Raw genomic sequence first — 27,097 nt, forward strand, 5'->3', positions numbered from 1 at the left:
CGGTATACAAGTCCAAATGCTATTGCTATTGTTATTGCTATTGCTAATGCAGAGGTATCACAAATTGTAATACATGGCTATAAAAGCCGAATCATCTGACTGATGAAGAAGGAAAAAAAAATGCCTTTAAAATAAGGCTGGCAAAAAACCCAGCTGAGAATATCTTGAACTTGTTCACAAGCTTCTTCTCTAAACTGACCCATCTTTCCCACCAAAGATTAATTCAATTCTCAGTAGCAGCAGGTGATGACTGTATCTTCATTCCATCCCAAGAAAATGTCATCCAGTTCTTGTGAGCACCGATTAGGAAAATGGACATTTTGTGGGACTCCCACCAGGGTAGTAACCGGAGCGTGGGAATTTCTCTACTACTTCTTGCTGATTTGGGTATATAATATTTTAACACGTGAGTCATTTGAAAAATGTCTCAAAGTGTACTACTATAATAGGGTTACTACTAGGGTAGCCTTCAATGTTAGTACTTTATATATATAAGGTAAAGGTAAAGGTTCCCCTTGCACTTATGTACTAGTCGTTCCTGACTCTAGGGGGCAGTGCCCATCTCCATTTCTAAGCCAAAGAGCAAGTGCTGTCCGAAGACATCTCCGTGGTCATGTGGCCTTCCCACCAAAGGTGGCTCCTATTTTTCTACTTGCATTTTTACATGCTTTCAAACTGCTAGGTTGCCAGAAGCTGGACAAGTAACGGGAGCTCACTCCGTTATGTGGTGCTAGGGATTCGAACTGGGGAACTACTGCCCATTCTGATCAACAAGCTCAGCATCTTAGCCACTGAGCCATTGCGTGCCTTCATATACATATACATGGTTAGGATGGAAGAGATTGAAGAATTCATCAAATAGGAAGTAAAGAAATAGAAATATAATTAAATTAAATAGCAATAACTGTGAGAGGGCTCTAAGACTCCTAGTGCAGTGTTTTTCTATCTTTTTTGTGCAAAGGCACACTTTTTTCATGAAAAAAATCACGAGGCACACCACCATTAGAAGATGTTGAAAAAATTTAACTCTGTGCCTATATTCAATATAGGCAGGTGTTTTTCCCATGGCACACCTTACACTATGTCACGGCACACTAGTGTGCCGCGGCACAGTGGTTGAAAAACACTGTCCTAGTGGACAATCAGTTGTAAATATGAGCCGGTAGTATGCTGCAGTTGAAGAAAAATTACCTTAATAGAGGAATACAATTACATCATAGACAGCATCACCACCAGATGGATTTGTAACTGGCTGACCAACCTCATTCAACGTGTAATCCTCAATGGAACTGCATCTTCATGTATGCAGTGGAGAACCCCAAGGCTCTATTTTGGACCCAATACAGAGCATCTTCATCAATGATTTGGATGAGGGAATAAATGGAGAACTCATCAAATTTGCAGATGACACCAAGCTGGCAGGAATAGCCAACACTCTAGAAGATAGACTAAAGATACAGAAGGATCTTGACAAACTTGAACATTGAGCACTATCTAATAAAATGAAATGCATTGGAGAAAAGAGTAAGGTTCTACATTTAGACAAAAATGAAATGCACAGGTACAGTATAGGTGGTACCTTGCTCAACAGTAGTAACTGTGAAAGGGATCTTGGAATCCTAGTGGACAACCATTTAAATATGAGCCAGCCGTGTGCAGCAGCTGCCAAAAAGCCAACACAGTTCTAGGCTGCATAAACAGAGGGATAGAATCAAGATCACGTGAAATGTTAATACCACTTTATAATGCCTTGCTGAGGCCACACTTGGAATACTGCATTCAGTTTTGGTCACCACGATGTAGAAAAGATGTGGAGACTCTAGAAAGAGTGCAGAGAAGAGCAACAAAAATGATTAGGGGACTGGAGACTAAAACATATGAAGAATGGTTGGAGGAACTGGGTATGTCCAGTTTAATGAAAAGAAGGACTAGGACATGATAGCAGTGTTCCAATATCTCAGGGGTTGCCACAAAGAAGAGAGAGTCATACTATTCTCCAAGGCACTGGAGGGTAGAACGAGAATGGGTGGAACTAATCAAGGAGAGAACCAACTTAGAACTGAGGAAAAATTTCCTAACATTTAGAAAAATTAATCTGTGGAACAGCTTGCCTCCAGAAGTTGTGAATGCCCCAACACTGGAAGTCTTTAAGAAGATGTTGGATAGCCATTTGTCTGGAACGGTATAAAGTTTCCTGCCTAGGCAGGGGGTTGGACTAGAAAACCTCCAAGGTCCCTTCCAACTCTGCTATTGTATTGTATTGTATTGTATGTATCCATGGACTTGTAGATGTATGTGTGTAAACAGGAGATAAGAATGAAAGCATGAACAAATGAATGAATGAACGAACGAACGAACAAATGACTGAACAAATGAATGAAGCATCCCAAGAAGAAGGCTGACAAGCAGAATCCTCTTTCTCAGGGAGAAAAATGTTTTGAGAACTCACAAGCATTATTTCTTGCATTTTTTTCCAGCAAAGAAATCTCAAAGCCAAAGAACAAAATATGACCTTGGTATAGAAAATGATGTCTGGTTTTGGACTCAAATGACTAGTAAAGGCTTTTCTATCTAGAATAGTTATCCATCAGGGTACCCTACCCTGAGCAAATGGTATGAGTCCACTTAGTGCATCTTTAAATATGTTGGGTTTTATTTATAACTTGCCGTGCATGTAATTTTTATTTTTAAATGGTCAAGACATTAATAAACAATAAAATAAAGATGAATACTGACAGAAGTACATAAAAAGAGGTCTGGAAGTAACTTTCCAGACAAGTTAATATGGAAAGAGTCTCAGCCAATTCTGCCTCCTAAGTGCAGCTGTTGCCAATATATAAATTTTTACTGTTTTACTTTAGTTGGTTTTAAAGTTAAGCTGCCTCTAGCTGAAATATAATTCAACATTGCAGAATATATTACTCACCACCCCAATCCTTATCTGCATCTTCCATGAAGGCATTTAGGCAACAGTTGCCTGATTATCAGAGCTCACAAAACTGACAAGAATGCTTCTTAAGAAGGAGAACAAAAGCCATGAAAATATCCTCATCAATAATGTGGGAAACACAGAAATGGCACTAACAGAAATAATAGTCAAGAGGAAGCATTAATTGCAATTTCGGTGACATTTTGAGGCATACATCTTGCCCCCGATTAGATTGCTCAAATGCTATAGTCACTTCTGGGATTATAGGTGAAGTTTACAAAATACAATTAAATTGTACTTTTGATATAAGATTTAAACTAACACTACAGAAATGGAATTGCTGCTATTCCAGCAGATAAACGCAGGATTTAAAAAGTTTTGCGAAAAGAGAAGGTTTTTAGATGATTGACTTGTCCTACATAACAGATTATTTTCTTTTGAGATGTACAGCAGTTGGGCATTGGACTATATGGACCAAGCCGTTAGTTTGAATTCAGTTGAGGTGCTGAGGGGCTGAAGTAGGATATGAACCAAAATTTATTTGCTCACTCAGTTTTATTTATCTTCTTTCACTTCCTCCCCCCCCCACCAGTAACCCTATGGCCCAAGGGTGGGCTTCAAAAAATTCAGCAATGGGTTCTCTGCCCGGTTGCTGAGTGGGCGTGGCCATGGTTGGCATGGCCATAGTGGGCATGGTGTAGTCAGCCTCCTGCACGATGGTGGAGGGGGGGTCATTTTCACCTTCCCCAGGCTCCGGAGGCTTTTCTCAAACCTCTGGGAGGACGAAAACTGCTTCCTCCAGGCTCCGGAGGCTGGAAACGGTCCGTTTCTGGCCTTCTGAAACTTCTGGGAGGTCCATTTTCCCGTTCCCTGAGCCTCCATGTAAGCCCTGCACTTACCTCGCATCCAAAACAGGACACATGGAGATTCCAGAGAGGGGCAGGGCGGGGTGGGAGGAGCAGGGTGGGAGGGGCAGGGTGGGAGGAGCCAACCAGGGATGGGATTTGGAGGTTCTCCAAACCGGCTATAACATTAGCTATGGGTTCTCCCAAACCCAGACTAACCCATAGCAGCCCACCCCTGCTATGGCCAAAAAATCAACAAAAATTTGAGCGACTGATCTGGGAGAAGGAAACCATTGTCTTTCAATTTTGCCTTATTATATATATTCTGGAGAGCAATGGACAGTTGTTTTTTCTATTGGTATTTCTTTATTGGTAGGTGATGGTAGGGAAAAGAGGAGTCCATCCATCACTGTCCTGAAACTGACCTGCAATCTTAAACTAGATTTTATTGATCTTCATCTTCAGAGAGGGTTGGTTTAATATTCCTGTTTTAAAATACATATACTTTTAATTTATTTCTATTGTTACCTTTGTAACTTTAACCTCTTGTAAACTGCCTTCAGGTCTTTTGAATTTTATATTTTACAATTATAAAAATTGTAAAATATACAAATAGATAGAAAAAAGGATAAATCTATAAGGGGCAGCAACATAGGCCAGCCTAAGCATTTGGGTGCAGTAAAATTTGTAGAGTTATGGGGCAGCACAAATTATATCAACTTTTTTTTTCTTTTCTGACTCCAGGACAGAAACAAGAAGCAATGGGTAGAAACTAGAAAAGATTCGAGGTGGCGCAGTGGTTAGAGTGCAGTATTGCAGGCCACTTCAGTTCGGCGGTTCAAATCTTACCGGCTCAAGGTTGACTCAGCCTTCCATCCTTCCGAGGTGAGTAAAATGAGGACCCGGATTGTTGGGGGCAATATGCTGACTCTGTAAACCGCTTAGAGAGGGCTGAAAGCCCTATGAAGCGGTATATAAGTCTAACTGCTATTGCTAAACTATCAAGGAGAGAAGCACTTAGAACTAAGGAGAAATTTCCTGATAGTTGGATAGCCATTTGGATAGCCAAGTGGTGTAGGGTTTCCTGCCTAAGCAGACAGTTGGACTAGAAGACCTCCAGGTCCCTTCCAACTTTGCTAAACTATTTCATTTTTTCCAAGTTTTTTCTTTATTGGAAATGTACTGTGCAAAAATAGAGTTGTGGAGTTGTGGTGCTCAGGTTTTGGACTATAGTTCTTAAACAGATGAGTCAACATCTTTTACTAGTTTATATAAAACCAAGACACTTAACAACCTAAGAAATAAAAATAATGTAAGACAAAATTTGTAATTCATATAATTTACTTTGTAAATGCTAGGGTTTTATTTATTAGTTTTTATTGTTTTGCTCTGGGAAATGATTTGGTAAAGATCAGGAGATAAATGTTTTTAAGTAAAAGTATCTCCAAAACTATGTTCAGCTGTCCTGTATAGATTACAGAAGCAATTATGTCAATTTTTCTCTTTTTTCTTAAATACTTAAGTGATAATGTTTATTTAATTTCGGATAGAACTAAGTTCAATAAAACCTATTCTTCAAAGACTTTGCCTTCAAATAAAGACTTTGTGTTCAAATATTACCCATCCAGCCGCCCACCCACCACCTACCCATCCATCAAGCCATCCACTGGGGACAATATTTCTGCATCACCAAGAAACATGAAAAGTCTTCCATTAAGTGTAGCATGTGGAGAAGGAAAAAATGAAACTCAATAGTCACATCTGGATATTAAGAGATAGGATTCAGAGATACATTAGATCAGGAGTTAACAACCGTCAGTCTGTGAAAAGAAGTGAAACCCCATCTGTGGGATAGAGGCAGCAGGTGAAACCATACTCCCTCTGGTCCACAGAAAAATCTCTCTCCACGGAACCGGTCCCTGATGCCCAAAAGGTTTGGGACTGCTGCATTAGTTGGCTGAACAATTATATGTTGCAAGGACTGAATATGAACTAAAAATTCATAACATCATAGCCCTCAAACGTATGTGCATTGCAGGCCCACGCAATGAAACAGAATAACAGAGTTGAAAGGGACCTTGGACATCTTCTAGTTAAACCACCTGCTCAGCAGTGGTGGGTTCCGGATTCCGTTCCAACCGGTACGGTTGGAACAGCCTTGGCGTCACCCACATGCCCGCACATGACATGCGTGCACACGTGCGAGGTGCACGCATGTGTCGTACTTACCTGTGATGCTTCCTCAAGTCTCTGCGATGCTCCAGCTGCTTGGCGGAGCGTTGATCAGGCGCCGTAAGCGCCATGCGCATGTGCAGAAGCACCAAATGCTTAAAGCATAGGTAAGGAGCAAGAGCGGGTGGATGGGCCCTCTGGAGCACCAGAACGGAACGGTATCAGGTGCTCTGGACAGGCTCTGGTACACCCATACCGGGGCATACCATCTGCAACCCACCACTGCTGCTCAGGCACAAAACCTCATACCAGGTGTGTCAAATCTGGCCCATGGGATGCTTAGATCTGCCCCTTGGGGCTGCCCTAGAAACAGCGAAGGACTGGCCCACGGTGCAGAGGGTTGCAGGAGGCTGTTGCAGCTGAAAACGAAGCTTGGGAGCCTGTTTTATCTGGCAGAGTCCACAGGTGGCCCCAACACGAGTGACATTGAGATGGCCACCCCCACCCTGGGTACCCCCCCCTCCATCCCACCCACCACCTCGTGGTCAAACACAATCCTGATGCGTCCTCAATAAAATCAAGTTTGACACCCCTGCCATTTCAGATGAATGGTAGTCCAGTCTCCTCCTAAACCTCTCCAGTGCCAATTACCTCCTCTCGACCCATAAGATCCCACAGATTGGGCCTCCTCCGAGTGCCATCTGCCAGCCAGTGCCGGCTGGCAACTACGCAGAGGAGAGCCTTTTCTGTAGCAGCTCCGACCCTCTGGAACGATCTCCCCGTGGAGATTCGTACCCTCACCACCCTTCAGACCTTCCACACAGCCCTCAAGATCTGGCTATCCCGCCAGGCCTGGGGGTAAAGACCATAATTTGCCCCCGCCCGAATGTTGAATGAATGTTGCTTGATTTTAATTATATACTGTGTTTTTATGTTATTGTATGTCTTCCCCTCCCATATAAGTTGTTAGCCGCCCTGAGTCCCCTCAGGGAAAAGGGCGGCCTATAAATAAACACAACTGAACTGAGTGTTGGAACACCTACAACTTCTGGAGGCAAGTCGTTCCAGAAGTTGTGGGTTCTCTAACACTGGAAGTTTTTAACACTGGAAATCAAGCATCAACTTGGTAGGTTGACTACTTCAGAAAGAACTGAAAGCACAACTGATGGAGCTTTCCGAGTTGTCTCATTCAAAGATGGAAAACAAATACTCATTCTGTCCATTTTTTTGTCTCTAACCAAGAAAAAGGAGTTACAGATGCATGTACTAAACTGCTTCTTAAAAATAGATGTTGAATAATTCAAAGGTGAAAATGAGCTCTAGAAAATTGGAAGCAGATTTGTTAATATAAGAAGCTAAATCATCCTACAATTGAGGTAGTATGTGTTATTATCCTAAGCCCGTACCAAAGAGGTGGAAGATGACTGCATGAATAAACTTACAATTAGAATAATAGGATGAGGTTATGAAAGGGGATCTGCAGTCTAAAATCTGGGGGGGGACTCCCTTAGGTATGGTTAGTGCCCTGTAAAACAATCCCCCAAGAGAAGAAGTTGAGGTATGCTTAATTCAGCTATTTAAAAATTGAACTGGCATGCAAATATCAAGCAATTAATCACATTTCCTTGAAAGGTAAGACCATATTTTCTCAAACTCTTGAGTGGGTGTTTCACAACTAATCTGCATTACAAAATAATTGACTGGAGTTTTTAAAGTGTCCTGAATATGGCCTGTCTCCATTTATGTATTTTACCTAAATTGCCTATTCCATGGGCAGCCAATTGAAAAAAGAAAATTATTGGTAGGAAACACTTTCTTTTGGGGATTTTCAAAGATATATTCCTTAACTTGGATTAACTAAAATTGGGTAGAGAAAACTGAGATGGGATTACTGATTCTATTACTGTACACATTTAAGCTGTTGGTTTGTACACAACAGGTTCTAAAAAACTTATTTATGGATAGATAGGTGACACGATATGGCTCTCTAGTGTGCTGATATTATAAACTAGTTTAAAAGTAGCGTTCTCCTGAACAAAGACGACGTAATAAGGAAGTTCTTAGACTGTCCGGAGATGGATAAATTGATGAAGGAAATTCAAGGAAAGGAGGAATACTATTTAGTTTGGGAAAAATGGTACAAGTGGTTAGATGATAGAAATAAGAAATTGGAAAACGAAAATTAACGTATAGTAGAAGAATTGGGATATAGCAATAAGATCGAAGGTAGGAAAGATAATTTAAGATACACTGACATAAGAAAAATATATACAATACAATAAAGGTATTATGATAACCTGATAGAAATGGCTAAACATAAACAACTAAGCAAGGGAATAAGAAACAAGGTGACCGCAAATGTAAAACTGGAATGTATAGGAGGGGAAACAATAACTGTAAAGATCAGTGGTGGGTTCTGGTTGCAACGGGGCCCAGCATTTTCCACATAAACGTGTGCGGCACGCGCACACATGTGTGTAGTGCGCACATGCATCTTACCATCCAGCAATGCCTCTGCAAGTCTCTGCGATGCTTTAGCTGCTCAATGGAGCGTCAGGCAGGCGCTGTATGCACCATGCGTGTGTGCAGAAGCGCCAAAGAATTTAAAGACAGGTAAGGAGCACGGGCAGGCGGATGGGTCCTCTGGAGCGCCCGTTGCTCTGGAGGCTCTGTTACGCCCGTACCGGGGTGTACCACCTGGTAAAGATGCACCAATTGCTAAATGCTGTGAGAAGTAACGTTCAGTTCCGGTGTTGTTTGTAAGTTATGTGTTTGTTTTTGTTGATGTGTTTAAGTGTTTAAAATAAAAAATTAAAAGAAAATGTAAGCGTACTAAATTACAGGTCAGCAAAGAGAAACGATCCTAGCTTATTCTGAAACTGGCATATTTCTCGCTCATTTTTTTTTTTTTACTTTTCCTATATGGCAGAGAAAAAATACTGTAAGATAGCATTTTCCTCAATCTTTCCTTAACCAACTACACACTGTTATTTTAGAAACTGGCTTTTCTTTAAAGAATGGATTTAGAATTATTTATTTGTCAGTGCACAACATATGTACAATGAGATTGGTTGAGCTCCCTCAGTTTACATCCCCCAACACAATACAACTCACAATGGAGACAGAAAATCCCTAACCCAATAAATCATATTAACAAACACCCAGTCCTATTGCACTAGTGTGAACATGTTACACATTTTGCCTGCCGTACAAGTCCATCATACTACGTAGTTATGATGTTATTTTGTATTCAGGAGTCTGACAGCACATGGATTACAATTATTGATTACCATCATTCCTGATTTGGACAATAGTGAAAGCCCTAATTAGTAAACGTAGTGATGAAAACTCCTCTCAGGCATTCAGGAAGAAGAATAGGAAAAGGAAATATACAATTCTAAGAAAATCCTGAAAAGTGATTTTAAACTGTTTATACAGTTGATATTGGTGGTTCGTGATTCAATTTGCATGACAATAGCTAAATATTTGATTTGCATCCATCAATTATTCCCTGCAAATAAAATTTTAATTATCAGAAAGCAACTGCCAGTTTGATACAATGCAAAGTTGTTTGTCATCATGCAAAGTTCTATTATCAGATAATTAACTGGCTTGTTAATTATCTTTAGGAAAAGCAAGGGCATGGTTTGAGATCCTGGATATATGAAACTGCTCCTCAATTTGCTCCTGCATGGCAATGCTCGATGCTGCAAAAGAGGAAATTATTTAACACATGGGGATTACTAAAATTGCACATACTAAATGATTTGGTGCAAATTAGTCATTTTATTTTTACTCTTTTTATTGACTTCTACCATGGTTGCACAATGTCTTTGCCCTGACTGTTCTTACCTGTCAAGCCAAGGAACCAGGACCTTTCATAAGGTTGCAGCATAGAAGATCTATCCAAATATATACACAAAAATCCAGTTAATTAATAGCTAGCATTAAATTGGTGCTAGATAAAGGTCAATGGAATACAAGGGAAGCTGGACCTCGACCTCTTGTGGCAATACAAGGATTCTAATGACATGGTTAATTAAAGCTGTGGTGGCACAGTATTGGTTACAATGCAGCATTTCAGGTTAATAACCACCAGCGGTTCGATTCTCACTGGTTGAAGGTAGACACAGCCTTCCATCCTTCCGAGGTCAGTGAAATGAGGACTAAGATTGTTGGGGTAAATATGCTGATTCTGTAAACTGCTTAGAGAGGATTATAAAGCACCGTGAAGCAGTGGTGGGATTCAGCCAGTTTGCACTGGTTCAAGTGAACTGGTTGTTAAATTAGCCATCCTGCGCTATCAAATTGGATCCTAGGCACTGTGCTGTGCTAAAATGGAGAAGCGTGCAACGGAGCAGCCAGCACAAGGGAAGGAGAAGGCCGCTTTCCCTCTTTCTTCTCCCTGATCCTCCACCTTCCCTCGTGCCAACCGCTCTGTTGCCCATTCCTCCATTTTAGGCAGTGCAGCGCTGAGAATCCACTTTGATGGGGGGGGGGGTTGTTAATAATTTGCCTGGGCCCACAGTCTCTCCTACATTGGCCCCAGCTTTGATCGTGCTGCCAACTTAATTCCTCAACCCTCTCACTTTTGCCTGTAAACTGACCAACACCCTCTGCACGAAACTCCATGGGGAGAGAGAAAAATCCCTCCCTCCACTTCCCCCCAATTCTTCACCTTCCCATAGGAGTTCTCAGGAACTCCAATTCTTTGTCTCTACGGTAACCCCCCACTCCTCGTTCCTCAGAAAACTCACCTCTTAAAGGAGCCACGCCCAGAAGGCTGAGACAGCCTCGAGACCAATGTGTAAACAAGACGCCTCAGAAAGAGCATTTTGGCAAAGGGTGGAAATTTATCAACCGTTTCGCCCAGGGTAAGGTTGGCCATCATGGGAGCCTTAGGTGGCAGAGCTGGAGAATGGGGATGGACCATGCCTCCCACAACAGCCAACCTGACTCTGGGCAAACTGGTTGTTAAATTATTTGAATCCCACTGCTGCCGTGAAGTGGTATATAAGGTATAAGCCTAAGTGCTATTGCTATTAATTCTGCTCCCTTGCTTTGCCCGTTCTTCTTCTACATCACCTATGCTGTGCTTAATCTGAAAAGAGTTGTCCATCTTTGCTTCAAACCCCTTAACAATTGTGTTCTGATATGCTAAAGATCCCTGTTATAGCTAAGGGAGTTGATTAACAAGGATGAACAGAAACCAGGCTATCCTATAACTAACTTGGCTTTCCTGCTGATTCTGCAAAGTGTTGCGAATGACAAGGATAATAAGACTCAGAAACCACTAGCCTTAAACCTCCAAATGAAAAACCCTGTGTGATTTGAGAGTGGAGGGTGGGGGAGGGAAGAAAGAAAGAAGGGAGAGAAATTTGCCACCTCAAGCATAGTCAATTACAGTTGCAACATGTTTTACATGCGTCCCCAAGGAGGGACTTGTATAAGGAATATGTGGGGGGGGGGAATTGATTACATTTGGTTTAAAGGGTCGATTTCCAAGTGGTCAGCAAGGAAAACTTTCGGGATGCAGCAGATCTGACTGCTTTCCCCATATTTCCTCCACCTTCAATTACATGCACACATGAAAGCTGCCAGAATGATCTTTCCCTTACGGTTTTCAAACCGGAGACGAGCATTGGGCTGTCATGAATTGTCAGAGGTAGAACTAGATAATAAGCATTGATAATTCAATAGCTGATAGATGGGAGCAGGCGGGGATAGTCAGAGGACTATATATGGGGAAATAGAACACATAGATAATTTTCTTTGGGACCAATTAATGTTATTCAAGTTTGCATATTCTTAATCAGAAATAGTATATTGTAATTTAAGTCACAGGCCAAAAAGGAGGGCATCTTTTATAATGAAAATGAACAAGTCATCATGTCAATAATGGTGGGCTTCTCCATATTTTTCTGATGTAATTTATAAATTAAAAAACAATCTAAATGAAATTACAATAACCAGGCAGGAGCTGGTCACTGAAGGAACAAAGTAAACCCCAGCATAAATATTTTAGCATATGATTTCAGAGACTTATTTTGCGAGCTAGATTATAGAGATTTCATTTTATGTGGTGGCAGGAAGAAAAAAAGAAGGAGGAGTCCTTCCTTTCTCTTGTTTGTTAACTGGTTATTTTTAAAAAAATATATATCACAGGACAAATTATACTATAGGGTTCAGTTGCAATAAAGACATTCAGCCCCAAATATCCCACACAACCACTGTAAGAACGCTTGAGGCTACATTAGGTGGCATATACTACAGTGGCCCAGAAGTTCAAACGGCCTCCTGTTTTGTATGCAAGAGATCACAGATTGCAAGAGATATGGAGTTCAGAGGCATCTGTGGGATTCGTCCTTTTTATCAGAATGACAAGAGCAGCACTGTGTTGTCATACTAAAAAAATCTGACCTTTTCACAGATGTGATGCACATACAAAAAAGAGGTAAAGCTTGCAATGTGACACCACAAGGCTGCTTTTCTCTTAATTCCATGCAGTATTCCCGAAGAACAAAAGAAACACCTCTGGCAAAATTAGTTAAGTACGAAGTTAAGATCACTTGAAAGCAGAACGAACAACACAACAAGAAAAAAATATTGGCTAAGGAAACACAGATACAAGCCCCATTTTCACTGGCATTGGCAGTTTATATAAAAGTCCTTTTCACATCATGCCTGAAAGGACGCACAACTGGTAACACTCAAATTCATGAAATTGTTTATCTCCAACTTTGTTCTTTAATTGTCACACTTTCACAATCATGGGCGTGCTAATTGAAATGAGCATAAGAGCCGAGGTGGCGCAGTGGTTAGGGTGCAGTACTGCAGGCCACTTCAGCTGACTGTTCGGCGGTTCTAATCTCACCGGCTCAAGGTTGACTCAGCCTTCAATCCTTCCGAGGTGGGTGAAATGAGGACCCAGACTGTGGGGGGCGATATGCTGACTCTGTAAACCGCTTAGAGAGGGCTGAAAGCCCTATGAAGTGGTATATAAGTCTAACTGCTATTGCTAACTGCTATACCCCAAAATACTCATGCCTTGACTTTTTCCCATATTGAATATACATGTAACCGCAATTATTGGTTCAGTCAGTGTATTTCTTGTAACATTGAAGAAATCTTATAAATCTGAATTGTGGCTTCTTTCTTTACATCTAGTCAGTCTTTGTAAGGGCAATCCATATAGTCAAATTAATTCCCATCTCAAGTCTTAGTGTGAGTTCCTTGACTGACAGCAGGGCTGATAGCTTAGAATTTCCTTCTATTGCCAAGAATTTACCAACATTAGTCATCGTCTTTCCATATGGTGGTGGCCAGTTTTAATTATCGGCGCGTCTTAAAATGAAAATTTGAAAGACAAGCAAAAACCCTTCAAAAGCACCAAACACCCCACAGAACAATGTTTAAAAGTGCAATAAAATATTGATACTGTAAAATGATTCAAAGGAGAAAGAAAAGACATGATGTAATTTCAGAGGTTGGAGAGGAGGGAAAATAAAAGAAAGTGGAGTGGAGTTTCTCCAGGGAGAATGAGGAATGCCTTTAACAGCCTATATGGCTTTACAGAAACATTCCTTTCACTTGCCAGGTGCTTGTGGAGAAAAGAAAACATTTTTTATCCCACTCTGGGCTGCTTTAATCATCCTCCTGCATGTCAAATAAGACACTGCACTTTAAAGCCACAGAGGAAGAAAGCTGAAACAGAATTGCCATAGGGAAGAGGAAATTTCAAATTAAATAGTGGGGAAAGAGGGTAAAATTAGGGTCCATCTTTATTTCTTAACCCTATGCTACAATATTTCATCAAATCTAGACAGACTATGGTTTGCAACTGTCAATATAAAATAGCATGCATTCAAAGGATTTAATGGAGCATTTATTAGGAGTTAGCTTTTCATTTCCACAGGGGTACAGTACTTCAGATGCATTTTCTATTCAACGTAACTTTAAATACACTTAAGATATATGGTGTATTTATTTCTTTGGCTTTAGCCATAAAGTACTGTTGATGCTGGCTCTCAAGAGAAATCTTTAAAAATGAAAATGCAATAAATCTGGGCTTGGTTTGCAGAAAAATGGAGGTACATCACCTCCATTGATGGTGATGTTCTATTCATTATCTGTATCAACAAGGTTAAGTTAAAAATAAGCAAGTAGTTGGGGTTAACAACACAGAGTATGGAAGCGCTGTCTCCAAGAATACTATTTTATGTCAGCGCTAAGGAGCTCACCAATATTCATAACTTTTTGGAATATTTGTTAAACTCTCACAGCCATATGTTGGGAACATCAGCTGAGCAAATAACTGAATGCAAATAAACAAGACTGTTACTTCAAAGGCCAATGGCAGTCAGAAGATGATACACACAGCCAAACAAAAATCCAATATATCCCATATGTGACAAGCTACCTTGATATGTTGACTTGAATTCAAGTGTTATATAGCAAACACAAGACTGTTATGTTTTTTAAAACAACCTATCTAATATTCTTGTTAAGTTTGGAATACATTTAATATTCTTTTTACAGAACACAAAGAAGGAAGGTGCCATGTTTAAATTAAATATTGAATCTGGCCATCCTTTAAGAGTCTTACAGTACCATGTATGCTAACAACTATAATCCTATACCTACACAATATATAAAAAGGTAAGGGAGTCCCTGAAGATTTTAGTCCACTAATTGTTACTGACTGTAGGGGGCGGTGTTCATCTCTGTTTCAAGGATATTTCCACAGTCATGTGGCCAGTATGACATAACAGAGCTCTGTTACTTCCCCACCAAAGTGGTACCTATTTATCTGTTTTTGAACTGCTAGGTTGATAAGAACTGGAACAAGGATGGGAGCTCACCTCAAACCTGGGCTGCCAGCTTTCCAGTGTCTTAACTGCTGAGCCACCACACTGCCCTTTAATCTCTGTTTCAAGGATATTTCCACAGTCATGTGGCCAGCATGACATAACAGAGCACTGTTACTTCCCCACCAAAGTGGTACCTATTTATCTGGCATTGTTTTTGAACTGCTAGGTTGATAAGAACTGGAACAAGGATGGGAGCTCACCTCAAACCTGGGCTGCCAGCTTTCCTTTCTTAACTGCTGAGCCACCACACTGCCCTTTAAGGCTGTTTTCACCCTAGAAATGTTCTGGAGCCTAGGGAGAGCAAAAAACGGGCCTTCTGGTCCAACCGGAAGTCAGCAAACACACCGTTTTCAGCCTCCGGAGGGCCTCTAGGTTGTTTTTGCCCTCCCTAGGCACCTAGAAAGGGTTTGGAGCCTGGTGTCATCGTGTCATCACGTGGCAAAAGCGGGGGAGCTTGGGGGGGCACATGTACATGTGTGGGGGGTGGGCACATAGAATCATGGGTGTGGGCTGGGCACACACGTGCATGACCCCATGCGCTCCCCCTGCTTTTGTCATACGATGGCAAAAAGGTTAACCATCACTGCTCTAAGGTAAATCCATTGAGTACAGTGGACTTCAGTTGGATTTCTTACCTGCAACAAATGACAGCCTTACAGGATAATGCTAGGTCCAGGAAGGACTGCCTCACTTCAAAGGATAGGGCATACTTCAGAGTCTGGCCATCTATAATCAAAGCAATATCATTTTCTTTGCCCAGTGAGTCTCCCAGATTTTCACAGTGGTGCGTTAATGCTGCTCTTGTTGCCTAAATGAAAAAAAAGAGGATGGGCAGGAGAAAACAACATGTTGTTACCATTTTTGTTAAGTAGGACAGCCCAAATTGGGAAGCTTGAAGGATTTATTCAAGGAGGAATTCCGATAGATTCCACATTTGTTATTGCATGTATATTACAAAAATATGAACATGCATGAGAAAGAAGGCAATATGACTTTTTAGATTACAGACATGATCTATGCTGATGGGAATGTTTTGAATTCCTCCAGTTACTGGATCAGTCGTTAGGTGCTGCTAGGTGGCATTGGTATAACTTGTGATAGAATAGAATAGAATAGAATAGAATAACAGAGTTGGAAAGGTCCTTGGAGGTCTTCTAGTCCAACCCCCTGCCTAGGCAGGAAACCCTACACCACTTCAGTCAAATGACTATCCAACATCATCTTAAAAAACTTCCAGTGTTGGAGCATTCACAACTTCTGGAGGCAAGTTGTTCCACTGATTAATTGTTCTAACTGTCAGGAAATTTCTCCTTAGTTCTAGGTTGCTCCTGTCTTTGATTAGTTTCCACCCATATTTCCTCCAGTCCAGAGTGCAGTGCGTGAGTTATTCATGACCACATTGGGAGAGAGTTTGGATATGCAGTTAAGGATTTGTACCAATCGTCCACATAAAGAGCTAACAAAATGAACACACAGCTCTCTCCTAAAGCTGTAAAATTTATACCCTAAATTACATAAACTAAATTGGGGTGTGTATAGTATGTTGATTTCCTTCACTGCAGGTTCTTCAACAGGACTTTAGTTTGAGCTGCTTCTCATTAAGATGTTAACTTTTTAAAGTTTTATTTTGCTACTGGCCTTAATCTGTTCAAATTAATATAAGTATAGTACTGACTTCTGAAACATTTCAATTTCTGTTTTTAACATTGGCTGTATTTTATTACCATTACACTTGGGTTGGTGTTCTTTTTAATAAAGTTACCTTGCTTTTCCTTGGCCAGAGAACTATAAAATATAAAATCTGCCAGTTTCTGAACTGAGCTGATTTAGTATGAAATAAAAAATGCTACCCATTAGCCATATACTTCCAGACTATTCTGTTCTATTTTCAACCCCAGCCTACTGGGTCCTTTCCAACCTTCAACTCAATGAGTATAAAACATTTAGTGACTATTCATCCCTTATAAAACTACAAATAATTATCTCTCCATCCCACATCCCATCTCTCTACAAAGGAATCCATAAAACATCATCTTTTCAGTTCTGGTGTCCACAAAATTCCATAAAGGATTGCCAGAAGTAACAACGTATCTTGTTTTAACCTTGATCAAATAAAAGTAAAAGAAAGAAATATAAAGTTGTTTTAACAGTCTTAATATTCAGTTCATTCAAATATTGTCATAGGATATGATTTCTCTTCATTTCGTTTTTGTTCCATCATACAGAATTCTTCAAGAACTTAACAAGCCTTCTTTAAATAAATCCAAAGGAAAAAATTGTCCAGCTTGTTCTTTTGAGTTATCCTTTGCATTTCCCCTTTGAATTTTAAAATATCAGCTAATTTCTTTTATAGATCCAGCGAAACATCCTTTTTCAAGTCATTCTCTTGGCTTGTTAGTTATAAATGCACTTTTGATACTATCTTTATATTGTCAATAAAATGTGTTCTACATCTGTTATTTCTTCAGTGACATATTTTGGATGTAGTCTATCCATAGAAGCAGATGTTTTTACTAACTTTGTCGATATTGTGCTACTAGGTTCTGATTCCATTCTTCAAAAGTCTGTTTCAGTATTTTCATTGCTATAATGCTTTGCTTCATTTTGCAGGCTTGTGTTTTCTTCTTCTACCTAAAATCTTTTATTCCCTCTAGTATCCAGTTTTTAAAATCATGAAATTACTTATCCCACTCTCATGGCCTTCAGAAAAGCTGTTAAAACTTGGCTATTCCGGCAGGCCTGAGGCTGTTGACCTCATTGTTGAGGTCCAGCCCCGATCATAACGAATGTATGCGTGTTGATTTTAACCTGCTTTTATTTTCATTTTTTATTATTTCTTTTTTTTCCTTCATTGTAAGTCGCCCGGAGTCCTCCGGGATTGGGTGGCCTATAAATCATGCATGCAAATAAATAAATAAATAAATAAATAAATAAATAAATAAATAAATAAATAAATAAATAAATAAATAAATAAATAAATAAATAAATAAATAAATAAATAAATAAATAAATAAATAAATAAATAAATAAAATCTGTGTTATGTCAATCACTAATTTAAATGAAGGCTGGAGAAATCTAATTAATTAAAATCTTCCAACTGAAAATGCTTTAGAGGGATGAACTATCATGTTAACTTCTTATTCCATATTTGCCATCAATTAGCAGAGGACCAGTGGTGGGTTTCAGATGGTATAGCCTGGTATGGGTGTACCGGAGCCTGCCCGGAGCACTGAATACCATTCTGGTACAGTGCTCCAGGGGGCCCAAGGCGCCCGAGTTCCTTACTTTTAAGGTCTTTTAAGTCTTCAGTGCTTCCACACACGTGCACGGCACGTACAGCGCCTGCACGACGCTCTGCTGAGCAGCTGGAGCATCACAGAGGCGTTAATAGCAATAGCAGATTTTTATATACCGCTTCATAGGGCTTTCAGCCCTCTCTAAGCGGTTTACAGAGTCAGCATATTGCCCCCAACAACAATCCGGGTCCTCATTTTACCCACCTCGGAAGGATGGAAGGCTGAGTCAACCCTGAGCCGGTGAGATTTGAACCGCTGAACTGCTGATCTAGCAGTCAGCTGAAGTGGCCTGCAGTACTGCACTCTACCCACTGCGCCACACTCTAAGACACATGCGCGGACTGCACACATCCATATGGCACCGCTAGGCCCGTTCCAACAGGTACCCACCACTGCAGAGGACCTCTCACTACTCTACCTTATTTTGTTTAGTGTTGGCAATTAGATGAGGACATCACACTATGATTTACAAACTTGAGAAGAAAGAAAAGGATACTTCCCATAGAAGAACCCAGAACACTTAAATATGATTTATTTGTGGATAAAGGATTTTCTGACAGATAGGCCACAGTTAGTAAGGATGGGATCTCACCATTCTTCTACTCTGATATTAAGCACAGGAGTCCCCCAGGGTTGTGTGCTAAGCCCCTTCCTTTATTTTTTTACACACACATGACTGCACCCCATTGTATAACACCAACACAATTATTAAATTTGTGGATGACACAACAGTGGTGAGGCTCATTAATAAGAACAACGAGTCTGCTTATAGAAAGGAAGTACAGGGGCTGGCATTGTGGTGTAAAGAAAATAACCTTACACTTAACACCCAAAAAAACTAAAGAACTTATAATTGACTTCAGGCGGAAGAGAGATGTACATTTACCATTGCACATAAATGGCGAGGAGCTGCAGAAGGTTGGTAGTTTTAAATATCTGGGCATTTATATCTCGGAGGACCTCTCATGGACCATGAATGCTAACATGCTCATGAAGAAGGCCCAGAAGAGGCTGTACTTCCTGAAAATGCTAAGGAAGATAAATCTATCTCAACATCTACTTCTGTCCTACTATCGCAGCACTATTGAGAGCGCCTAACATATGACATTCTTGCATGATATGGGAGCAGCTCTGCAGCGGACAGAAAAGCTCTACAGAGAATCATTAAAACTGCCCAGAATATCCCTGGGCTCCAGCTACCAGCCCTGGATGACATCTTTGCATCTCTCTGTTTGAGGAAGTTGCATAACATTCTCAGAGACTCTTCCCATCCTGCTTACAATCTTTTTAAACTGTTGCCTTCTGGCAGAAGATACAGAGCAATTAAAACTAGGACCACACGTCTTCTGAATAGCTTTTATCCCAGAGCTATAATTGCACTCAACAATGAACTAAACGGCCACCATCAGTGAGCTATTGGACAGCACTATTTGGCCTGTTGCGTGGATGGGTGGTTTAGGGGCGGGGAATTTTTTGGTGGTTGGGGTTGTGTTTGGGGATTGCTATGTGTGTTGGGCCTGGTCTCTGGATGTTAAATGAATTTCGCTGTACATGTAAACTATGTATATACATACAATGACAACAAAGTAAAGTAAATATGTTCTTTTCTACTTCTCCCTATCCAACAAGAAGTTCTGGGCTTCCCTTCTGTGGGAAGCATCCAAATGAAGCCAAGGATTGTTTTCTACTCGGAGGTTTAAGCAGGTCTAAATTGTTCTAAATTGTTCAAAAACGACTGGGATCCAATCCAATACCTGTAATTAGCATCTCTGAATTAATGCAACCTTAATGAAAGATCTTTAATTATATGCTTAATATGCATAAAGGAAATCAACCCTAACTTTTCTTTAGAAGGACAGATACCAAAGCTGAAGCTCAAATACTTTGGCTACCAAATAAGAAGAGAGGAGCCATTGGAAAAGACCCTGATGTTGGGAAAGATTGAAGGCAAAAGGAGAAGGGGAACGAAGAGGATGGGATGGTGTCATTGATGCAATGAACATGAATTTGAGCAAACTCTGGGAGACAGTGGAGGACAGGTGGGCCTGGCATACCATGGTCCATGAGGTCATGAAGAGTCACGCAACTTAGCAACCAAACAACATATTATATTTTAGATTATTTCCTTTTATAATGCTCTAAACCTCAGATTTAGCTGCAAAAAATAAGAGTGGATGGGAATATATTTGTCACAAATAAAAATAATATATTATGCAACACTGTAATCTTTTGAATGTTTTTGGTTTACTTTCATCCTCTGGTGAAGGTGTTCAGGTTAAGTTAAATATTGGGTTCCACCACAAAAGCGCGTAGGACAAAATCGCGCTCGACAGAAGCGCGCTGTGACGTCATCACAGCGCGACGAAAAAGATCGAAAAAATGTAAAAATAAAGCTAAAACCTTCCCCTAACCCCCCCAAACCTAACCCTAAACCTAACCCTAACCCTAACTCTTAACCTAACCCTAAACCTAACCCTAAACCTAACCGTTAAAGTAACGAAAAACGTAACGCTAACCCTTATCCTAACCCTAACGCTAACGCTAACGCTCTAAAGCTAACCCTAACCCTTAACCTAACCCTAACCCTAACCCTAACCCTAACCCTTACCTTTATGTGAATCGGCTTGCTTTAATTTAATTTTTATTAATTTTTATTTGAATTTTTCGATCTTTTTCGTCGCGCTGTGATGACGTCAAAGGCGCGATTTTGTCGATCGCGCTTTTGCCGTCCGCGCTTTTGACGGGTCACGAAACATTGAACATATCATTCCTTTCCAGATCAATCTATTCCTATGGCTGGTGTTCTGGGAGGAAATGAAAGTTGAAAACATTTACCGTTTTAAAATAATGGGGGGAAAGCAGGATAGAAACTTAAATAGAAAATTGAATTCTCCAGAATAATTCTGTTTTAGAAAGCATTTTGTTCCAAGGAATTCTGGGAAATTTAAACCACCAGCATCAGCTAAAATGTGAGAGACTTTTCCCTACATTGTGAAAATTACCCCATCTCAAAACCACAAAAGAAGAAAGGAAGCTTCACTCCCATCCAAATTCAACACAGACTAAACATTCTGCTGAAAGTTCAATAAAGCTTGAATTTGAAGCATGTAAAGAATGGACAGCATATTCCATCTATAGAATTAGTAATCATAATATCCAGCATGAGACTGAATAATCCTATAAATACAAAACTTTTTGAGGGGAAAACTGAGAATGATCTAATTAGAAAGATCTAATTTAGCTTCAACAATGCAAGAAAAATGACAAATGAAACAATGTTTCTCCTATTCTTTATGAAATTTACAATAGCAGAGTTGGAAGAGACCTTGGAGGTCTTCTAGTCCCCCTGACTAGGCAGGAAACTCTGTATCGCTTCAGACAAATGGCTATCCAACATCTTCTTAAAGACTTCCAGTGTTGGGGCATTCACAACTTCTGGAGGCAAGATGTTCCACTGATTAATTGTTCTAACTGTCAAGAAATTTCTCCTCAGTTCTAAATTGCTTCTCTTCTTGATTAGTTTCCACCCATTGCTTCTTGTTCTACCGTCAGGTGCCTTGGAGAATAGCTTGACTCCCTCTTCTTTGTGGCAACCCCTGAGATATTGGAACACTGCTATCATGTCTTCCCTAGTCCTTCCTTTCATTAAACTAGACATACCCCGTTCCTGCAACTGTTCTTCATATGTTTTAGTCTCCAGTCCCCTAATCATCTTTGTTGCTCTTCTCTGCACTCTTTCTAGAGTCTCCACATCTTTTCTACATTGTGGCGACCAAAACTGAATGCAGTATTCCAAATGCTTTACCAAGGCATTATAAAGTGGTATGATCTTGATTCTATCCCTCTATTTATGCAGCCTAGAACTGCGTTGGCTTTTTTGGCAGCTGCTGCACACTGCTGGCTCATATTTAAATAGTTGTCCACTAGGACTCCAAGATCCCTCTCACTATTACTACTATTGAGCAAGGTACCACTTATACTGTACTTGTGCATTTCATTTTTCTTGCCTAAATGCACAGGTACAGTATAGATGGTACCTTGCTCAATAGTAGTAACTGTGAGAGGGATCTTGGAGTCCTAGAGGACAATCATTTAAATATGAGCCAGCAGTGTGCAGCAGCTGCCAAAAAATTTTTAAAAAACTATTTTCAATGTTAACTGACAATATCCTGCATAATTATCAGTGGATTTCTGACAAAGAAGTATCTGAAATATATTTTCTAAAACACAAACTATTTAATATGTTTCCAAAAGAGGAATTATTGAGTCTGTCATCTGCACCTCTATAACTGTCTGGTTTGGCTCTGCAACCCAACAAGACAGACACAGACTTCAGAGGATAATTTTAGAACTGCAGGGGGAAAAAAACAATTACTGCCAACCTGCCTTCCATTGAGGACCTTTACACTGCACAAGTCAAAAAAAGGGCCGTGAAAATATTTACAGACCCCTCGCATCCTGGACGTAAATTGTTTCAACTCCTATCCTCAAAATGACACTATAGAGCACTGCACACCAAGACAACTAGACACAAGAACAGTTTTTCCCCCGAACACCATCACTCTGCTAAACAAATATTCCCTCACCACTGTCAAACTATTCACTAAGGCTGCATTACTATTACTATTAGTTTCCTCATTCTTCCTATCACCCATCTCCTCCCACTTATGACTGCAGGACTGTAACTTTGCTACTTGTATCCTTACGATTGATATTGATACTCTTTCCTGATTGCTTATTTCTACTCTATGACTATCATTAAGTGCTGTACCTTATGATTCTTGATGAATGCATCTTGTCTTACGTACACTGAGATCATATGCATCAAAGACAAATTCCTTGTGCATCCAATCAGACTTGGCCAATAAAGAATTATATTCTATTCTATTTCAACATGTTTAACATTATTCTGCAAACATTCAACATTCAACAACATTCAACATTCAACATTCAAAGCTTCTAGGATTCAACAGTGTTAATCACAACATTTTATCCAGTTATGGCCTTGAAAATGTTTCTTTAAATAAAGAAAAAAAAGTTGAAAATGTTTTTCATTTACTTTAGGCACAACAAAACCTAAACCTGTTTTTCTCAATTAACCTAATTTTCTGTGTTAACATGACACACTGGATTATATACTGAGCAGACATACCAGGTGGGTAGTCGAGTACAGCTCAGCTCTCAGACCTACTAATGGGTCATAAGTGGTTATCTGCTGAGGAGAGCAGAAAGGATAAGGGTGGGGGGAGGGGGGAACATCCGCTTATTTTGTTTTTCAGTTTGGGGAAAAGGCGTCTAAAAGTGAGAACTGGAGCATCTGTCTTGTATTATTGTTGAAACAAAAAAAAATGCACTCCAAATTTTAACTACAGCTAATTCTTGATTTACGATCTACAATTGGACCAGAACTTGTGCTGCTAATCAAGGCAGTTAAATGAGCCATGCCCATTTTATGACTGTATTTGTTCCAATTGTTAAGCGAATCACCAGTCATTATGCAAATCTAGCTTCCTCCATTGACTTTGCTTGGGAAGTTTACAAGTGTGGATCACATCACACATACACACACAAAGGGATTCTGCAACCCTTGTGAATGTGTTATGTGTTGAAGGATGTTGTGACAGTTGTATATGCAAGAACCATTATAAGACACTTTTTTCAGTGCCGTCATAACTTCAAACAGTTGCTGCACAAACAGTCATAAGTTGAGGACCAACAAATATTTTGCTGTCTGATCACACACAGCTTAGAGATTACCTATCCCTGGATTAATGAGATATATGAAGAATCCCTTTGTGGATGACAAAAATTTATAATTGTATTATTATAAAATACAAATCTAGCTATAACTAATGCTGATAAGGTGAGGCTTAAGTGTGATTAGTAAACCCAGTTTAAACAACAAGCAGGAGGAAAAGGCCAATGTTCATATTAAGATACAGCAAACCTCCCATACAGAATAAACTGATGAACTACATAAATTACTGATTGAAATTAAACCCACTGAAGGACTAATTTAATCAACTGGAAACATCCCATGTTATCTTTTAACCCACACTGGGAAAATATTTAAGGATATGCAATATTATCTTCCTCTCTAATGCTCAGCAAAAAGGGGGGGGGGAAAGAAAATCGCTATTTAACAACAAGGAATTAAGCCACACTTTAGATAGATTGCTGACTAATCACTAGCCAAATCTCAGGGGAATTGGCACACTGATCCTAACCCAAGAAAATGAGAATATCCAGATAAGGCTTAATTGTTTGTTTTTTTTCCTTTTCACAAATCATAAACAGGCAATTGCAAAAGAATATATAGCAATTCCATAAGGTTTTGCCTTCCTCCCCATCCTAAATTGTGTGTGTGTGTGTGTGTGTGTGTGTGTGTGTGAGAGAGAGAGAGAGAGAGAGAGAGAGAGAGAATGAATGAACGAACGAACGAACGAACAAACTTCAGGATGGCCTCAAAGCATCCAGTGACTTCATGCCTGAAGCAGATCCAGAAAGACAATTTGCTTCTTCCAATGATTTGCACAGAGATCCAAATACAGCAGTGCCAATAAGAGCCAGAATTAGTTAACTAATTCAGAAATAAGAAGGCTCATACATTGAACTACGTTAAAATCAGTCACATCACATTGTGACTTAATGCCACGTGACGACTATCCAGCCACAATGTAAATTATGGGTAAGTTCACAGAACATGGGAGGACTGAAATGTCATTTCATCATTTTGTGCTACAAATGCAACCAGTATGTTTAATGTACAGATGTGTCCACACAACATACTTCTGTATTGTTAGTATATCTGGTTTATGGCATTAATACAGTTTCAGGGCCTTGCAAGATACCTTAAACCATAAACATACACATGCCTATTATGTGGCTCAGAGTCCATGGGGAGTAATGTGTTATGCATACTTGGATGTGGGCATTGATTTAGCAGGTGGGATCTCCTATTGACCTTGCCTCATCATAAAAAGTAAAATTGAACTGGATGAAGTTTACAGCACCAAGAAATCCCAGGACAGCCACCTAGGTGGAGATGTGAGCATATCTATAAATATCCTAGAAAAGGACAGTGGTTATCTACTTTTGCACTATTGACAAAGGAGCTACATGGGACTGTGTAATAATCAAAAGAAAAAGAAATAAAAAGCAACATCTTCTTTCCCTTCTTAAAAATCTAATCCAAACATTGAATTCTCTTATGATTCCTCTAACCTGGAAAGTATGTGCCAAGTGAACAGACATATTATGTATGTAATTGGCTTCTCATCCTCAACCTCTCCTGCAACATGTACATGATATATTTGGCTACGGCACAATCATAACTATTCAGGCACATGCTTGGCAAGATTGTTCTATAACTAGATCACATGTATACAGCACATGATGATGAGATTGTTTGCTTATCCCTAATTGATTACATAAACTTGGGTTCACACAACACAAAATCCTTGCAAATCCCTTAGTCTTCAGGTATAACGTGTGAACTCATCCCAAAACAAAACAGAGCATGGCTTCAGCTGAAACTGCAGGACAGACTTGGAGAGAAAATGAAGGAAAATGTTAACACAAAAACCTGCTCCTTGTACCAAGAAAAACTGAAAAGTGAATGCAGCATTTTAACTGAAGATAATTAATAGCGTACTGGATTCTGTTGCTAGATATAACTTCATCCTAAGAACCTTGAAAAATTAAACACTTGAATATTTTTCATCTACTTTAAAAAAAAAAAAAACCACCAAGCAAACTGCAAAGCTCCTGGCAGTGATTATACCTTTGTTCCTGTACAATTCACACACACTTGTATTTACAAAAAAACAAACTTTGACTCTTCTGACCTGTATAAATTGAATTCCATTCTCCAGAGCATTTCATGTTGATGAACAGTAGGGCACTGTTGCAAATCTTGGCAAACAGAGCATAATTTGTTGACAGGCAGGGAATTGCAATAACCTAAAGCAGAGCTCATGTGTGGTCCACACTTGGGACCACATCCTGTGGTTCGGGAAGAAACCTTGTGATGGTTTGTTTGAATTTCCTAACTTTCTAAATCCTTTTAGAAAATATTCCATCTAATCAGTACTACTCAGCAAGTGAACAAACAAACAAGAAACCCTGACAGGTTGACATTCCATGGGACCATATTCAAGCCATTAAGCAAACTATGTGGAATTTAGCGTATAAGAGAGGAAACGGCCCGATTTTTAGGATTGTAAAAGAGTGACGATGACTCTTGGCCAAAACAATGAATTCAAAGAAGCCTGGACAATCCCTATGGCCACATCCACAAGTGTTGCCCCAAAAGGCTTTCAGCCATATTGATGAGTGAGCATTGTAATCAAGTTAATCAGATAGGCTGAAAAAGTAAAGGTCTTTTGTTCCTTGGAATTTTACTTCCCTAAACAGATTTGTCTTCCCATTGTAGCCCCCAAAGCAACTTCATGAGTGAATCGTGAAGGCTAGGAACTTCATTCTGTGTGTGTGTGTGTGTGTGTGTGTGTGTGTGTGTATGTATGTAATATGTGTGTGAATTATAATTTGAATTATGTGTGTGAATTATAATTTGAAATAGGAATTTTTATCATATGTATCACTGGTATTAAACACCTGGTAAATTATCAAAGATGTTTAGGTGTCAAATATATATTGAAAATGCATGTGAAGGTACTTTTTATTATCTTTAAGATAAAGGTAAAGGCTTCCTTCGCACATATGTGCTAGTAGTTTCCAACTCTAGGGGGCAGCGCTCATCTCTGTTTCAAAACCGAAGAGCGCTGTCCGAAGACGCCTCTGGAGTCATGTGGCCTGCATGACAAAATGCCAAAGGCACATGGAACTCTGTTACCTTTCCACCAAAGGTGATTCCTATTTTTCTACTTGCATTTTTTTACATGCTTTCAAGCTGCTGGGTTGGCAGAAGCTGGGACGAGTAATTGGAGCTCACTCTGTTATGAGGCGCTAGGGATACGAACCAC

The 27,097-nt window shown here is 39.8% G+C and overlaps 1 protein-coding gene across 2 annotated transcripts in view; it reads right to left on the reverse strand.

Annotated features, from left to right (window-relative positions):
- The window catches only part of ATP8A2 (ATPase phospholipid transporting 8A2), a 379,008-nt gene that overhangs the window by 212,132 nt on the left and 139,779 nt on the right, over nucleotides 1-27,097 (reverse strand). For both annotated transcript variants that reach the window (XM_087721235.1, XM_087721234.1), the window contains exon 25: nucleotides 15,452-15,624. In XM_087721235.1, the coding sequence (XP_087577361.1) occupies nucleotides 15,452-15,624 (173 nt within the window). The remainder of the gene's footprint in view (nucleotides 1-15,451; nucleotides 15,625-27,097) is intronic.

Source organism: Thamnophis sirtalis, unplaced genomic scaffold, assembly GCF_051295495.1.
Source record: "Thamnophis sirtalis isolate CommonGarterSnake01/CBP01778 unplaced genomic scaffold, rThaSir2_p1.2 scaffold_8, whole genome shotgun sequence".
Lineage (NCBI taxonomy): Eukaryota > Metazoa > Chordata > Lepidosauria > Squamata > Natricidae > Thamnophis > Thamnophis sirtalis.